The 13,953-nt window shown below is 38.0% G+C and overlaps 1 protein-coding gene across 1 annotated transcript; it reads right to left on the minus strand.

Annotated features, from left to right (window-relative positions):
- Positions 1 to 5,409: 5,409 nt before the first annotated feature.
- psmd14 (proteasome 26S subunit, non-ATPase 14) lies at positions 5,410 to 11,136 on the minus strand. The gene is made up of 11 exons (XM_026320439.1): positions 10,999 to 11,136; positions 10,114 to 10,169; positions 9,562 to 9,633; positions 9,345 to 9,464; positions 8,904 to 8,974; positions 8,606 to 8,756; positions 8,344 to 8,451; positions 7,931 to 8,005; positions 7,670 to 7,795; positions 7,169 to 7,231; positions 5,410 to 6,902 (listed from the first exon to the last, which is right to left on the minus strand). The coding sequence occupies exons 2-11, from the start codon at positions 10,159 to 10,161 to the stop codon at positions 6,804 to 6,806; spliced, it is 933 nt and encodes a 310-aa protein (XP_026176224.1). The 5' UTR covers positions 10,162 to 10,169; positions 10,999 to 11,136; the 3' UTR covers positions 5,410 to 6,803.
- Between the last annotated feature and the right edge of the window lie 2,817 nt (positions 11,137 to 13,953).

Raw genomic sequence — 13,953 nt, forward strand, 5'->3', positions numbered from 1 at the left:
GAGCTCCCCACTCACACTGCTGCATTAACCTAACAGGTAGCGCATGTTCAGGTTCAGACCATTTCAAATTACTTCATTAATCCTTCTGCAAACAAAAGGATACAAATAAAGACTAGAGGAATGTATCACTACCACATCCTCAGGGGGACATCCAATCATATTGGCTTTTCAAAAATCTGCATTTTATTGCACAGGAAAATATTTTGCTTTTCAAAAAATATTGAGCTGAAATGGCAACAAGTGACCCTTTTGTCCATGTTTCTATTATATTTCCATTTTTCAATCTTCAGTTGCTTGTGAGCAGAGTGGGTCTTTAATCTATTTCCGCTGAAGAATGGAGACTCTGCCAAAGAATGCCACTGCAGAGAAACCAGTTAATAAACATGTTGACCTTAAATTTACTGGACAAAGCCCAAGATTACTCCCTAGTTTAAATCTACATACAGACAATACACTGTACAGAATACACTCCTTAGCAGAGCATAGATAGAGCCAGTTTTAAAAGACAGTATATGAATGGATCATTTCTGTGCTGAATAGTTTGGAGACAGAACTGGACATGTAGTCTCATGAGGCCACAACAACAATGACCAACACAAACTCTCCACACTGGCTTTCACACCCTGTGGTCAGGGAAATGGTCTGTCGCTTTACCAAACACAGATCAGAGGCTTTTTTGTGTAATAAGGGAGAACTTCTCATCTCCTGGGAATGTTTAGAACCTAGATGAAAAACTTTCCAAATTATTTAATGATTTCTGGATGATACTTATTTCATATCAATCACCAACATACCCCCTAGTTCCTTCTCATGGTGTTCCTCGTGTACTGTCTAATTTACCATCTAGAGAAGTATGCTGGGGAACAGAGCTCCAGTAAAATGTTTTCACTCCTTTTAAGGAATAAATTCAGTCATACAATTCCTCAGGTACATTGTGTCTGAACTGGTATGCTAGAGGCAGCATGACTATTTTGTCATCTATGCCATTCATTTTGGCTTTTATTTTGGCCTTTGCTGCATGAAGCAGGCTGGCTCTGACTCTAGACATTCACTGACTGTTCAAACTATGACCCAGTATTTTCTGTTACTTTGTGTTTATTCAGAGCTTAATGCAAATGCAGACCAGATTCCACACAGTCCAGATGTCATGACTCCTCTTATAGTAGGAGGCATGAAGATTCATGTTGTATACATTAATATTTGCCAGAAAACTCTGTAGGTACAAGCTGTCCTCCAGCTGTGCAGAGAGCTGTTTAGTTCTTGGCTGCAGAGATACGCTGAGTGCAAAAACCATTGCACGTTAAAGACACATAGACTAATGGGTCAGGATACACAAGAAGGGGGTTAGACTCTAAGCTGATACAACACATCTGTCTGGCAGCTTGCATTACACTAAAATGCTTGAACAGTCACTTTAATAGGCACTGAAAAAAGGTGAATTACAGCTGAGATTGGGAAAACGCTCTGTGGAGAGTAAATCTGGGGTTTGTGCTCATCACTCCCAAAAAATGCTCCTGAAAATGTGCAGAGCACATTATAAATCTATGGAGAAAATTCACTTTCTTACATATGCAGTGCAGTAGGCACATGCCTTTCACCCAGATTAGTTTGCAAAGATGGAAGATCAGAAATCAGAAGATCAACTGCCTGAAGTTTTATTTATTACGTGTTCTTGAGTTTTCATTCATGTCACATGGTATTAATCCCCACATATTGTTTGCCATGAAAATGAAAAAGTTCAAATTTCCATATGTTTTTCCAAGGACTAAGTTTGTTTCACCAGCCTAAGAATCTATAGCCATATCAGCAGATCTGTAATGCTTTAAGTTAAATGCTAGTGTCCACTAAACAAAAATAAAGTCAGAGGATCACCAAAGTAATAATTTATCATGAGCATTGCTGGAATGTGTGTACTACATTTGACAGAAATTCATCCAACAGTTGAGATATATTTCAGTCTAGAAGAAAAGTCAGGGGGGTCAACAAACATGTTAGGATTCATCTTCTGGGAACAAAGAACACCTGTATAAAATGTACAGGCAATCTTTAAAGAGTTGTTGACATATTCCAACTTGGACCAAAACAGTCGAGCACCAACTTCTAAAGAGTAATGTGATATGATCGATAGCCCCAGAACAGCCAATAAATCGCCCGTGAGGTCAGATTCTTTTGGGAACACGTGTTACCAAACTCAAGAACGAACCCTGAAATTCTCAGAGAAAACCTTCTCAAGCGGCTCATTATGGTTTTGAAAGCATACTGTGCCGCTTTGCTTTATTTCACAACACTGATTCAGCTTTAAACAAAATTAGCATTTTTCATGCATTGATGTTCCTACTTTATAACACTCAACTGTTCATCTGTGAGAGCACGTACTTAAAAAGCCTCGACTCTGGCTCATGTCCACTGAGGTGGGGCAGTGTTGTGTAGTTTGCCGCAGCCTCATGGGAGAAATCTGTTTTCAAGCCACACCAAACAGCACCGGCATTTATTAAACCCTTTCCTGGTTTACAGCCACCCCCCCCCCCTTTTTACTCATCCGCTTGGAAGGAGTTTGCAACAAAAGGAAAACGGAGAACAACACTCCTTTGAAAAGAAGTGCTGTGAAAAAACTAGAGAAAATTTGGTTTTCCATATAGCGAATATGGAAAGAAAATGAATGATTAATTTATTAACTAGTGATTTCCCAGTCACAACCAAACTGATCAGGTGGTATACTATGTGACTGGCACTAATCCCAACCCAAAAGCAGGAAGGATACTGTACATGAGGCTTATCTAATCCTGCTTTCAGAAAGAGACTGGGCAAAAATCTGTTTCAGAGTTGTACTGCACCGGTCTTTTCTGAGGTGATGTTTCTTACCTGGGCCCAAACATGATAACATTGTGTTATTGTTAGTGTACCAAAATGGCTGAACCAGCAGGATGCCAGCAGGTTTCATGTGAGTCTTTATCTCAGTGAGACATCGTCTGACTTTTCAAACACAATAGACCGTGTCTGAAAATGTCACCATGATTTCAGCTCACTAGACTGAAAATAGATGATTCAGTGCTTTAAACACACAGTGGATATAACACCAGAGCACACACACTTATGCAGATAGCTTTCAGAAATTCCTAGTTTTTAGGAAGAGCTAAAACAGGCTGCTTTAGATGTAAGCTGTGAAACATGCATTACTTGTACGCCATCACAAAGAACAACAGCTTTCATACTTCAGTTTTTATTTTCATTTACTTTTACCTTAACTGGGATGTCATTGTTGTGTTCTTTGCTCCATGCTAATTGATTCTTACAGGGGCCTAGATTTTCCCACAGACAGCTCCTTAGCTCCAAATTAACAATGCATCCATTTACAGTGGCAAGAGAATAAGTAAGGCCTTTGGTTTTGTGCATAAAATATTTCACTTTTATCTAAGTCACACGCAAAGACAAGAACAACATGTTTAGGCAAATTCCTTTTATAGATATCTGTGTTTTTTGAACACACAGACTAAATGTCCAGTGTTGATGGAAAAATAACTGATGAAACCTTTGACTGCAAAAACCTAAAGCAAGCACTTCCACTAGCTGCAAATCAGACAGGAAGTAAGGATTAAGAGAAATTCTGGAGGATTCCTCCTTACAGAACTGTTTCAGCTCAGGATGTCGAGTGTGAACGACTCTCTATTGACTTAAGGTCTGGGCTTCAATATACTTACTTTGACATTTACAATCTGCATCTACTAAGATTCAGCTGGGGGACCGCCACCCTAACATTATTCAGTTCAGGCCCACAGGCTGCAATGCAGCCCCAAATTATAAAGCTCACTCCACACTGGGATGATGTTTTCATGTTGGTATGCAGTTCCCTTTCATACCATATGCAATGCTGTGGTTGTTGACAACTTGACCTTAGTTTCATCACTTCACTAAACATTTTCCCAGTACCATTGTGAAATGTCATGGTGATCTTTGGCAAACATCAAACATGCACTGATGGTTTTTGGAGAGCAGGGGATTCCTCTGTGGTGTCCACCCACTGATTAGCAGAGCCACACATGAACAGAACTGTTATCCAGCTCCAATGATTCCGTCAAACTTTTAGCTGTTATAATGGGGCTTTGGAATCAGCTTGGACACCCATTTCTGGGGATAGAGCCACAGCAGTAAACAGTCTGCAGTTATAGACAGTTAAACTTAATATCTAAAGTCTCCTGTCTTTGGAAAACAGTTTTATTACACGGTTTTAATGCTGCAAAAATGACATATAGATAGGGGGAAACTTAGGTTATGAATTTACCATATGGACAAATGATTTACCCCAGTTTCACATTTTGCAGAATACCAGTGGGAAAGCATTTCATTTCACAGTCTTCCAACTTTCACAGTGAGAGAAAGCCAATTTTCTACTGTGTAGGTTACAAAGATTGAGGTGCACTACAAAAAAAAGATGTCTTCTAAAACCCCTTAAGGTCAATATAATGGCAGGCAGCCATGTGTGTCATTACTGTCGAGTTAATATATACTGCACAGGGTGGAGAAATACCATATGCTCCATTCTCCACAATCACTAGCTTTACTGAAATACAAGCAGCGCTCTGACTGAGATCCTGTGTGTTATAGCGAAGTATGTTAATCCAGGTGTTTTGTAAACTGTGCAGTGTTCTTCTGTTGACACTAAACCACAGATGTAAGGATTATGTTTTATGTGTCAGCTTAATGCCTTAACCATCCCACATGTTCTTTCTCTTTTGAACATAAAGATTACAAAATCCCCAATGTTCGCAATTCACTCGAAATACTTGAAAAGGTTAATTTCCTCTTTCATATCCCAACTGTCAATTACTCATCTGGATTTGATGTCAGAACTGTACATTACAGATGCTGACTTAGGTCTAATTATGCCAAAAAACAACAAAAAAAAACTCAGCCGTTTAACTGGGAGAAAGTTGCTCATCCTTGTATCTGACAAATGAAGTAATCCTACATGGATCTTTAAACATTTAGCAGAAGCAGCATATATAGTGTCATCTCAGCAGCTTCAGAGTGGGAACATCACCCTGTGTTATTTCAAATTCCAAAAAACTCAATTTTAAAAAGGCTGTTTAACTGTGGTTAAACTGGTATAAAATCTTTAAGTGGGAATGAAACACCCACTTGAGATACTCCATCATGATACTGACTTCTAGTTTTTGTTTTTCATGTAACCTGCAAAGTTTGCACCATCTGGTGGATAGGAAATTATTACATGTATTTACCAGGTGGATCCACTAAATCTAATAAAATTTAAATGATTCAAATTTTGTTACATTAAACAAACCTGAACACAGTTGAGCAATGTCAATGAATTAAATTATTCAAATGTGGACTACCTTACAATAACTTCTTTTGTTTTTTTTTTTTTAAATAGCAGACTCCTTTGAAAATATGGGCCCTGAAGTACACCTGTGATTTTTAATTGAGGCTAACAGTATGAACAAGGTTATTAAAGCATGTTTGTTTGACTTCTAAAGATCAGCAATGGTACATGAGCATCAGTAGGATATAGAACAGAAGATACAACACAGCTGCAGCAATGGTTAGGAGGTATAAAAGGAAGTGCCATACTACCCATAACAGAAGGTACTTCAAAAAAATAAAACCATGCACAATTCAGTGTCTGCAAACTCAACATTGAAAGACAAGTATCTGCATCTAATTTGAAACAAGGATTATTTGTGGAAACTGGAAAATTTCAGTAACACTTCAGACAATGGGAAAAACATAAAAGTCCACATCTAACATCAAAGTGTCTAGCATCCAAGAACAAAATTATGTACAAAACTGCAAGCCTGAACTTTAACAAGAACATGAAAACAAGCCTGAAGAATATTGATGAAATTAAGACAAATCAAATGAGGTCCAGCATGTTTGAAAATCAACTCAGTGTACAGTACCAAATGTGAATCATGGAGATGGGAGCATGCTGATACAAGGCTGCATGAGTGGAAAAGAGCTCTAAGGGGAGATATTAAAAGGTGACACTATGAAGGCAAGTTTGTATGCCCACATACTGAACAAAAAACATGTTAAGCAGCTTCCAATGTGGCAATGATTTTAAACAGAGCCTTAACATTATGACCACCTGCCCAACACTGGACACACAGGAGTCAGTGCTTGGTTCTCATGTCACTCTGCAGCTTTCTGTGCATCTTCAATAGTTTAGTAAGAATGGATGTAAAAGGAGAGAAAACTAAGTGAGGACAAGTTACAGACAATTTCTTAGACTAATTCAACAGCCTCCCCACTGCATTTGTGATATCACCACTATAGCTGCTGAATGTTTCTCTTCACAGAGACCTAATACACAGTATTTCTCAACCATTTTAGCAAAGATTCAAATATGGAAAATGGAAAGCATGAATGAAATTTACAAATTTAATCTACTGTAGGTCAACCTCATCACTGTGCCCTGGGTACCCATTACCCTGTTCACTGTTTGTCCTTCCTTAGACAACTTTTGATCAGTACCAACCACTGCAGACTGGGAACACCCAACAAGACCTGCAGTTTGGGAAATACTAGGACCCAGTCATCTAAACACCACAGTTTAGTCCCTGTCAGTCACTCAGATACTTAGGCTTGAGCAGAGGTGTATTCACTTTTGTACTATACACATGTACTGCCAGAACCACCCATTTTGCTGCTTGGAGAGAAATATAAGATGCCACCCATGATGTTCAGCTCAGATCAGACACAGGCCAATACCTTCATTTCTTACATATATTTATTTTATATAAAAGGAAATAAGTGTTGCAATATTAACAGTTATAAACACAGCACCATCACTGGAAAACTACAGTGTCCAACATAGCAGCTAGGCACTGAACAATGTTGGATGTCATTAAAACATCTACATGCTCCTCCAAGTGCCTCTTAGGATCCTGCAGGAACAAAATAGAAAAATCAAGTTAGATGTGATTTATGTTTTACACAAATACACATTTTGTTTTGTCAATTCTTTGGTTACAAGAATCTTCAGGAACCCTTAATGACAAAGTATGTCTCTCTGCTTGTGCTGACATGTCTGCACAGTCAGACTAATTTAGATTGACTCTTATTTAAACCTTGACCTCTAAGCAACAGCAACACACACACACATACTACAACATAGCTATTCATAAATACGGTATGAACATTTTTTTATTACCTGTTTTCCAACATTCTTGATTGCCAGCTGCTCTGGGGTCATTTTGTCCTCCTCTTCAACAGCCTGAGGTGGAAACAACAGTGTCTCAGTACTGCAGAGACACATACCTCAAAGAGCCCTGCTGTGCATATTTGTGTAGCACTTTTTGCCACTTGAGATGTTCAGAGAAAATACTGAAATCATTTTAGATGATACAAGTCCCCAAGAAATTCATATAAGGGAAATATAGGCTGATTGCTTGCACTACTTAACCAGCCAGTATTAGTATGACATGCCTCATTAAACTCAAGGGTCAAATCCTGATTTTCTTAATACCTCAATATAAAAGGTTAAAAGGTAGCCAACAAGAGAGTACTTTATTTTCACTCTAATTATTGCACACTAGAAACTCTGTTCCATTTCATACTGTTTTAAGGCCATTTGAGGCTTTTATTCCATTTAACATAGTGTGCTTTCCAGGTATGCTAAAAAAGGTTGTTGAATGAGATCTAAAAGGTGTACCTTATTGTAGTTCTTAGCCAGCTCCAGCATTTCCTTGACAATTGTCTCATTGAGCTTACAGTGCTCACTGTAGTCCTGGAGGGTCAAACCCTCCATCCAGCTTTTCTTATGCAGGTTCAACAGCATCTAATGAACAATAACCATGTTGTTCATGTTGAATTAATAATTTTTAAAAATTGTATGTAAAAAAAAAAAAAAATATATATATATGTATATGTGTGTGTGTGTGTGTGTGTGTGTGTGTGGAAACTGTTCACAAACCTTTTGCTCCAGCTCATTTTTTCTGTAATTAATGGTGATGGAGTAGTAGTGCCTGTTTAATCCATGAATCAGAGCCTGAAACATGAGAAACAGTGAGTTATCTACATGAAATAACATGCAAAACCTCTAGGTGCTGATCTGAAAAATCCTAGCAGGTGAAAATAAATTAATTAATTTGGAAAAAAAAAAAACCCCACTACAATTCAGACTTAACATTCCACTAGTTTATTGTTTGGATCAGAAAACACAAATTAAAGCACATTCAGTGCACATGGCAGTGTTGTGTGCTTTCTTTAATTGCGAGATGGTGCGTTGTGCAATGAAAGCTGAGTTTTATCTGGTTCTGTAAATTATGGGGGGAAAAAAAATACTATCTACTACCATCTCCATAAGGAGTTAATTAAATGCCTTACCTGAATGGAGGGCTTGTTCAGATGACCCAGATTGGATGTGGTTTGTCTTGGTTCATGACCCAACACCATCATATTAGCATTGATCAATCTGAAGGCATCAATAACAACCTGAAGAGGACAGAAGCCACACATAAATACAACCTACCAAATGATAGTTTGTTCTAATTCACTCTGGATTAACAATATCTAATCTTGTAAAATGCAACTTAATCAAGAGCAACTGATTTACGATTGTCTTCTACAGCAGCCATATTTTCTTTACCTTCCCTTTGACGCTCTGGATAGGGTCAACCACGACAGCGACTGCTCGCTCTGACAAGGCCTCAAAGCTCTGCTGTGTGTTGATGTCCACGCCAGACAACCAGCAGCCAAAACCAGGGTGACTGTGGTACCACCCCACCACCATCTCTGGTCTAATGAGCAACATGGATGGAAGACATGTTTCAGGGTATTTTTGGAGGGTAAAATCATTTAGTCTAAACTTCCCATCACTATTGGCTAAATCTGACCATTGGAATTATTTAAAATATTCCAACTACTGATAAGTGTAAGAGGTTTACCTGCCAGTCTGCTTCAGCATGTCCAACATCTTGGCCTGGAACACAGGGTCCACTGCTTCAACACTCACACCCTGCAAAGAACAAAATCTCCTATGTTACAGGAACATGCACAACTACTTGCATCACAGAAACTAACAGGCCATCTATGACCCAAACAAATCATTAGGCAGAGCAAAGCTTCATCCAGATGTGCTACAGGAACATTACCATTGCTCCTGTAGATGTTATTTCCCATTAGAATATATATCATTTTAGCTAGCCAGTTGACAGAGACCAACCAAAAGGTATGCAAAGTAAAGATATTGTATGTATTGCATAAGACTCTTCACTTCAGTATAGTGAAAATATCCAAATTGACATAACAGTGCCATGGAAATATCTTTTCTACAACCGCACTGATCACCAACTGTACATAACCTTAATATTAGAAGCGATACATACTGTTCCTGACTGCGGCATGGCAAAAACATCAATCACTCGCACTGTGTAGTCATCAACAAACTCTCCCAGCATCAAACCCATGACCTCCATGGGTACACCAGCACGCCCATGCTTCAGCATCTAATTAATGGTTAAAACAGAGATGAGGTCACAGAGATGTTATTTAACAAATGAACCCACCGAAAGAAAATATTTAGTGAATATGATGTGTAATTACCTTGAGTAGGGCGAGAGAGGAGATGTACACCTGCTCAGCTGTGTCCACAGCAGGTGCATCTGTTGGAGGGCCCTGAAAAGTTAAATCAGCCTTTACTTATCAGTTATTTAGGCTTTGCAAATACAGTATTTGCCTAGATTTATCCTTTCTATAGTCTAGGGTTGTTATGCATGTAATTTGATGGGTTATACCCTTGTATACTTTAATTCTGAAGTAACCTTAAGACTGAATATGACATTTCAGTGTCAAAATATGAGACTTCATTGGGGCTCAAGTAAAGTAATTCGTGCCCCAATATGTATGAAAAGCAGGGCATACTACTGGTGCAGTTATGGCTCCCACTGGTGTTACAGGCATCCAATGTGAGCCTAACATTTTCAATTTTATTTCTAATGAAATACAAAAAGTATCATCAATAGCATGTTAAAGTTTAAATGTAATTTTTGGATCTAAAGTTAAAAGTTGTTTCGTTAAGAATAAAAACTTTCACATCTGCCCAATTAGTAGAAACATTTAGTTCCCTAACAATGGACACTTTAATTTTTGAGGTACCTGGCCAAGCCCTGGCATTCCTCCTCCGAGCCTCAGCAGCCGGTCCATATCAGGATCTGTCAGTGAGTCGGTTACAAAAAAAAAGCCATTAGCCTGCTGTCAAACTACACAGCTGAACAGCAACATAACCAGGCATCAGAGAAATACATTTCATTTTTCATGGGTCTTTCATTAAAACTGACAAATAATTATAACAGCGTCTTGGCCAAAGTCTGTACAAAGATTTCAAAAATATTCCTAATTTCATAAGGTAATTCCATGGAGATGAAACCTCAGACATAACAGCGCCTCTCCCAGACCGCTTAGCTCAATAGATCACTTCACTTTAGCATAAACAATCAACTAGTTAAGTGACTAAGAGCATGACATCTGAAGAGTGTGCTCTTGTTAAATAACGTTATCAGATAGCTGTTTGTTATTTTCTAATTTCTCTATTTAGAGCCCCCCACCCGACTCTAACGCACATCTTTGAATTACTGATATATAAATGTATTTAGCTTATATCGGAACCCAATGAAATCCTGGAGTTAGCAGCCAAGTCGCTACTTAGCGTCAGGTAGCTAATGTACCCATAGCTGAGGAAAGCCAAACATGCTACGAAGAGCAGCATAAACACGCAATTAACTTTGATTTTAACTGTCGTTTATCAAGTCCTGGCTGAAAGCAGCGACAGGCGAATTGAAAATTACGTGACATTTCATTTATTCGGCTCATTTACTTTAGATTAAATATCCATTACTAAAAGCGTTAGCCTGTTAGCTAACTTATGCTAACTTAGCCGCTATCATATCGCAAAAAGAAAAGCAGCAACAATTTGTCTACACCAAGTCATCCTACCGTGTTTATGAAAACTACTACTTGTGTCGGAGCTGTATGTCCACTAACCTTTTGTCAAAGCTGTCAAATGCTCCAATGAGGATGTTTTTCTTTGTGCTGTTGGTAAACTCGCTGCTACAATGAATCAGCCAGAATTGTCTTCTTTTACGTGAACTGCTTCCGTCGCGCTGATGACGTCTATTGTGAAAGCCCCAGGACTATATAAACTTACCGTGCGCCATATTGTTTATTGCAGTCACAACGTGTTTTTGGCTCTTAAAGAAATGCCAACTCCAAGCAACAGGGATTTTCACAACAATGTCCCCACCTTACAATGTATTACTACGTGCACGCTGAATGTGATTCATTGTCTCAAGGCCTACTCTTAAGCTAAAGTCATTGCATCAAAAGTTGCATCTTTTTCTAAAGATAGCCTAGATGTTATTAACATGCTGTAAAATATGTCTATCAGAGTCTAGAATCTCACGGCCGGAAACTAGGTTAATATCAAAACAAAATGTTAAAGTAAACCATACATGTTTATACACATGACAATGTATGTTTGCATACTTTCTTCCAATATAAACTTTTTCCAACATCAAATAAGAAGTATCTCAACCCAACAATACTTATGCTAGTGGTGGTCATTCAGGAACTCGAGACAAAAATGAAGGAGAAAGGCCGCAAACAGACTTCCTTTGTCCTTCTTCTTTATTCCAACATGTTGAAAGCCCAACTTTTCAGCTGCTGCCTTCATCAGGGGCTTAACAAGAACATCACATGAAAACACTCTGTATAGAATGTCATAAGCATCCTATTGGATAATGACATATCTCACCAATCAAAGACTAATTCGTATCACATGCATTGAACATCTCTGATTTACTTTTCATAGCACCCTCTTGTGGTTGAAGCAAAATTACAACAAAAACAGTCAGAAAATATTTCAAACCCAACTCTTCATTTAGTCCATTTGGTGACTCAGCATTCAATCGATGTGTCCAATATGCTTTTCATTTGAAAAGCAGAAGGTACAGATTTCCACCCTAGCTTGGGGCACAAAACTTTTTTTAATTGGGGACAGACCTCCTGCCCTCAGACACATCCATGCATCGGGACATTGCCTGTGCAGCAGAAGAAATTGTCGCGGGAGCCGAAATGGACCGCAGCGACTCATGAATCCTTTTAGTGGAAACATGTTGTTGCCTTGTAGGTCAACTGGCAATTGCAAAACAAAGACACAAGGGGGCGCCACAGGCATTAGACTTCATATCACTACTGCAAGAATAATGCTTTTGCTATTAACTGGTTTCCCAGTTTTCTATTAGGCCCATAGCAAATTCAACATCCTACATTTTTCGATTGTTGATCTGACAAGAAATTAATTTGACCATGTTGATGAATAGGCTTTCACAAATTTCTGGCATTTTTACACTGAAACATCAGTTATTCCAGAAAATTGTCAGAGAAGCAATATTGATTTTTAAAAAAATAATTGGTTGTGGCCATGCAGTGGGTGAATTTTATGATGAATAACATAACACTGTCTGAGGTCTTCTATGTGTTAATAACAAGACAGACATACTATGGTATAAAATACAATGAATATGTTCAGTATAAACTGCAGTTCAAAATAATCTTAAAATTATGATCTTAAGTGTAGATTTGGACACAGGATCTGGACGTACGTATGAACATACATAGTACTTTTTTGGTGAATATGTCTTGTAAGTTTGTAATTAATTAAATTCTATAATCCCATATAATGCAGAGTAAATCTTGCCATTGTAGCCCCTTAAAACCTGGAGTCTCTGGCCATTTGCAGTCCCGCCTTGGTTGATGTAGCTGCCATACAATTGATAATTGTACAGCTGTTTCCCCAAATATATAAATATAGATAAATAATTCATGTCTTCTCCAGGATTTCATTAAATAAATTTCACAATAGCTTGTAGTGTAGTGGTTTTCTGGCAATATTTTACCTTGATACTTTTAATTTTCAAACTCAATTCTAGTTTGTTGCCCTTGATCTCTTTGCTGTTGGCTCCACCAAATAATTGCTTGTATTAGATTTCTAGCTGTTTATTTAGACAACTTATTATAATAATCTATCAGTATACATTATTTATCTTTGTACCTGCTATAGAAATAAAACAGTTTGTAGCAACTACATACAATATAATATGCTTTCATTTCAATTTAGCATTTCATTAAGTGGCTCAACATATACTTTTTGGGAGAATGATGATAAAACTAACATTAGACATAATTGTGATGTTTAAAATTCAATTATATCTAAAGATGCATGATGAATTTGCCCCCAGTGTCATTCTAACAGAAAACAACAGTGAGATAATGTACAGTGGCTCATCTTTTAATAAAAAGAGAGTGAAAACTGCTGTGATGGTTGCATGGTTTCTCATATTTCAACATGCAAGCATTTCATTATTCCCAGAGGAGCCACAAACTCAGAGCCAGACCACACCATCACTGGGGCTGTGAAAAAGATTCTCTGTTTGGTTTCATGTATTCCAGTCAGTGGGTTGTCGGCGCTGCAGAACAACTAGTACAATCTCAGCCAGCAATGTAGCTGCCAGACAGGTCAGCTGTGTTGCTAAGGTTGTCAAAGGGAATTTCAAATTCTCAGTTTTTTTGCTGAATGTGGAAAGACCACATAATCATTCACATTCCTCAGACCCTCCCTCTCCACACCCATGGGACCTCCTGCTACCACAACACAATTCAGTATATTCAGTGGTCCTAACCAGGACAGGCTTCCTTATTTGGCATTTTAGTTAATCTGCAATAACAAGATATATAATCAATCTAGTCTTTTAATTCAGTGTCTTCAGGTTTTATTTCATATCTTATGGAATATTGCTAATATAGTTTGAATACATTCTCCTATAATGACAATGTTGCACATTTTACCATTATTGGATCTGATGTGAGTGATAAATTGATCAGAGATCGATCATTTGTTGTAGTCATTTCTAAGGTTCTGTAATGATTATATACATGCAT

This window comes from Mastacembelus armatus, chromosome 3 (assembly GCF_900324485.2).
Source record: "Mastacembelus armatus chromosome 3, fMasArm1.2, whole genome shotgun sequence".
In the NCBI taxonomy this organism is placed as follows: Eukaryota; Metazoa; Chordata; class Actinopteri; order Synbranchiformes; family Mastacembelidae; genus Mastacembelus; species Mastacembelus armatus.

Coding starts and splice junctions, on each gene's coding strand:
- psmd14 (XM_026320439.1), bottom strand. CDS start 10,161: ATGGACCGGCTGCTGAGGCTCGGAGGAGGAATGCCAGGGCTTGGCCAG. Junction 8,452..8,605: donor TCCAGAGCGTCAAAGGGAAG/GTAAAGAAAATA, acceptor TGTCCTCTTCAG/GTTGTTATTGATGCCTTCAG. Junction 7,232..7,669: donor TGGCTAAGAACTACAATAAG/GTACACCTTTTA, acceptor TTTCCACCTCAG/GCTGTTGAAGAGGAGGACAA.